The 3,349-nt window shown below is 30.6% G+C and overlaps 1 protein-coding gene across 2 annotated transcripts in view; it reads left to right on the plus strand.

The window, feature by feature from the left end:
* Positions 1-2,731: 2,731 nt before the first annotated feature.
* LOC119673885 (protein Skeletor, isoforms B/C) overlaps positions 2,732-3,349 on the plus strand; it is a 94,312-nt gene continuing 93,694 nt past the window's right edge. Inside the window, exons 1-2 of one of the 2 annotated variants that reach the window (XM_038084988.1) lie at positions 2,732-2,845; positions 3,040-3,186. In XM_038084988.1, the coding sequence (XP_037940916.1) occupies positions 3,129-3,186 (58 nt within the window). In that variant the 5' untranslated portion in view covers positions 2,732-2,845; positions 3,040-3,128. The remainder of the gene's footprint in view (positions 2,846-3,039; positions 3,187-3,349) is intronic. The other variant, XM_038084989.1, reaches the window with a different exon arrangement.

Genomic DNA, 3,349 nt, shown 5'->3' on the forward strand with positions numbered 1-3,349 from the left:
ATATATACCACCAAATATATATGGTAGCAAAATAATGACAGTTGATGACAGAGACAGAGTGTTCCTTAAATTATTGTTTAAATTATGTGTTTTTTTTCCAAATAGAACAATTTGTTACAATTTGTTTTGTATATTGAAACTTAAAACACTTCTCTTTAACCAAAACAAAAATCGATGACTCAGAAATTAAGCCTTCTAATCTCTTTCTGTGACATCTCTAACTTTTACTCGTATCGTTTAGAATCCAGTTAATAAGTTATGCCTGGTCACGCTGTGCCTGTCAGTTCGACTCTAACTCAAACTTTTATAATTCAAATTTTCTATAACTCAAACTAAATAGAGTGCAACAGGGATTAGAGAGCAAGTTACATAAAAATCTTTAACTCGCAGTCTCCATAAGTCGAACGTTTACTTTGCAAAATGGTACTTCGAATTATGGAAGTTAGATTATATTTACCTAATCAGTACAGAATATACTGTAATATTTTTTTTTAGATTAATTTCAACTACAAATACCTTACTCGTATATCTATTTATTTTCTATATACATAATACAATAGAACATAATGATTTCATTTATATCATCGTGTAAGCCCATTCTTACCTGCAAATCTATTTATTTGCTATGTACATTAAACTAAATAATTTGATTCAAATCAGATACAACCGAAGTACATTAGGACGAATGACATCCTCATGGACCTCAAGATTGATCCGATAAAAAAATGCATAAAGTATAGAGTCCTGAAATTATTTACAAAAATTGACAGGCTTACCAATACCGCGTTATCGATTCTCAGAATGGGTACAGGCTCCTCGGGGAGGTATGTAGTTCTGAGGTCTATTATTAGTCTGATGAAGCGATAAACAATAATCCAGTCAAGGCGTAGAGAGGGGTTGTGAAGAAACCTCGCAGTTGATAGAGAGTAAAAGTGCTCAAGTGCATTGACTCAACTAGCCCCACATAATAATAATAATGATAAGTAAAAACTTGACTTTGTTTTTTCATATATGAAAAATTATGTTAAATCACAATGCGACTAGTCGGATTTATCAACCACTTACGTATTAACACATATCACATATTTTCGGATTCTCTTCCTACAAATCATGTAAAGCCTTTGTTGAGTGATTGTGGTATTTGAAGCATTATATTTTGCGTTATATGAATTCTATATATTAATATGTGAAAAACCTAAAAAATAACAGTTTAAAGAATATTTATAATCTTATAATTCAAATTTTTTTCATTCTGTCTGTTTTTTTTCTTGGATAGGGAGAAAACATTAAAAGCTGTGTAAATCATCACTAAAGAATAACTTTTAAGAAGTCTTAGGTCAATATACGATTAATTAACAAATACCTGTTTCAGTTATTAAGAAATACGGGAAGGTCAACAGGATGCATATATGTTACCCCGACAGCAAGATAAATGTATTGGGAATGATGGATCTATTTAAATATTTTTTATTATGAAGATTTGTCTCAGCAACCGCGTTAAAATCTGATAGTAACTGTGCGCTTGTTTGTTTAAATCAAACTTATATTATAGTATGTCTGTTAAAGCAGTTAGCAATTATAAGAGACACGTTTTATATCGTTTGGTTTGAGCAAAATAAGATAACCTTTACTTTAAATATATATAGTCCTGAAGGGATTATATACTATACAGTTCCTAAGGGTATATAATTTTTGCGATCCTTTATATTAATCGTTTGCTTTGAACAAAATAAGATAACCTTTACTTTAAACATATATATGTATACAGTCCTGAAGGGACTATATACTAAACAGTTCCTGAGGGTATATAATTTTTGCGATCCTTTATATTAATCGTTTGTTTTGAACAAAATAAGATAACTTTTACTTTAAACATATATATGTATACAGTCCTGAAGGGACTATTTACTATACAGTTCCTGAGGATATATAATTTTTGCGATCCTTTATATTAATCGTTTGCTTTGAACAAAATAAGATAACCTTTACTTTAAACATATATATGTATACAGTCCTGAAGGGACTATATACTAAACAGTTCCTGAGGGTATATAATTTTTAGCGTGTCCTTATTTTGAATATTTTATTCCTATTTGTATGTGGACTTTTTATAAATGGCGTGTCGGGAAGGTACTTTTGTTGGTAGTCGTAGAATGGAGAAATAGTTTACCCCTTGTATTTCAAGTCTTTTGGGGCGTTGGCCCACGTAGGGTTTGGGCCCATCGCCTCATCTTTATGTAACACTCGCAGTTAATAACGATTAATAATTATTTCCGTTTTTCTTATTTTTTTCTGGGTGGTTGGTTTTTGTCGCATCAGCTTTTTCTCAAGGACTGGAGTTTCGTTTGAAACCAAATCATGATGCCAAGCTGCTAAGGATGCTTTGCTAGTCTGCTCTTCAACTTCGCTCAGTCGAACTTCACACGCAGGGTCCATGTGAACTCCCCGCTGTTGGGCCACTCGACTCCTAATTGTACGTAGCTCTTAGCTGTTGGCTCTGTGCTGTGTTTGTTTTAGTTTTTGTTTTTGTTTTTGTTTTTGCTTCAGTTGTTAACTGCTAACTTGAAACTTGTACATTTAGTTAAAATAATAAAAAACAAAACAAAACAAAAATTAATAAAAAAGTCAAAAGCAAATCAAAGCCAGCATCTGTCTATATATGTTTAAGCCAAGTTGACTGCTGGCTTCTCTTGGCTGCCTGCGGAGTTTTCAGTACGGTTTAGGTGTTCGCAGAGTTTGGTTTAAAGTTTTAAGTGCGCGCTTTCCAGCCAAATCAAGTCAAAAACGTTGTGACCGTTGAATGGTTGTGTATGGAATAACTAAGAGCGAAATCGCTTGGAAGTGTGTATGGATGATTTTTATAATCGAAAAAGGATTTCAATAAAATAGTGAAAACATACAGAAAGTTTTTTCAAATATAAATTCTTTACCTTTTATATTAATTCACTAAATGCTAAATGCTAATTAAAAAATATGAATTATTAATTTATAATAAAAAATAATAATAAATTAATGTAATAATTTTTTTAAATTTTTTAGTTAAAAAAAAGTTTTTAACAAGATTTTATCACTAAACGTTGAAAGAGAATACAAGGGTCGAAGGACCTGAAAATTAAAGTGCTAACAATATGTATAAAATAAGCGATATGAGGATTTTTACATTTTTGGGCTTCGTAAGCTTTTGCTGTAAGTATTTGAAGAAATAAAAATTAATAAAAATAATTATTAGTTAGACTTCTTTTTTTAAATTTTCACAAATTTTTAGTCCTAAAAATAGAAATCTTTGGTTTTATAAATAAAGGTTTCACCACATCTTATTGATTCATTGAAAGAGGATTTATTAATCTAA

This window comes from Teleopsis dalmanni, chromosome 2 (genome assembly GCF_002237135.1).
Source record: "Teleopsis dalmanni isolate 2A chromosome 2, ASM223713v2, whole genome shotgun sequence".
Taxonomy (NCBI): Eukaryota; Metazoa; Arthropoda; class Insecta; order Diptera; family Diopsidae; genus Teleopsis; species Teleopsis dalmanni.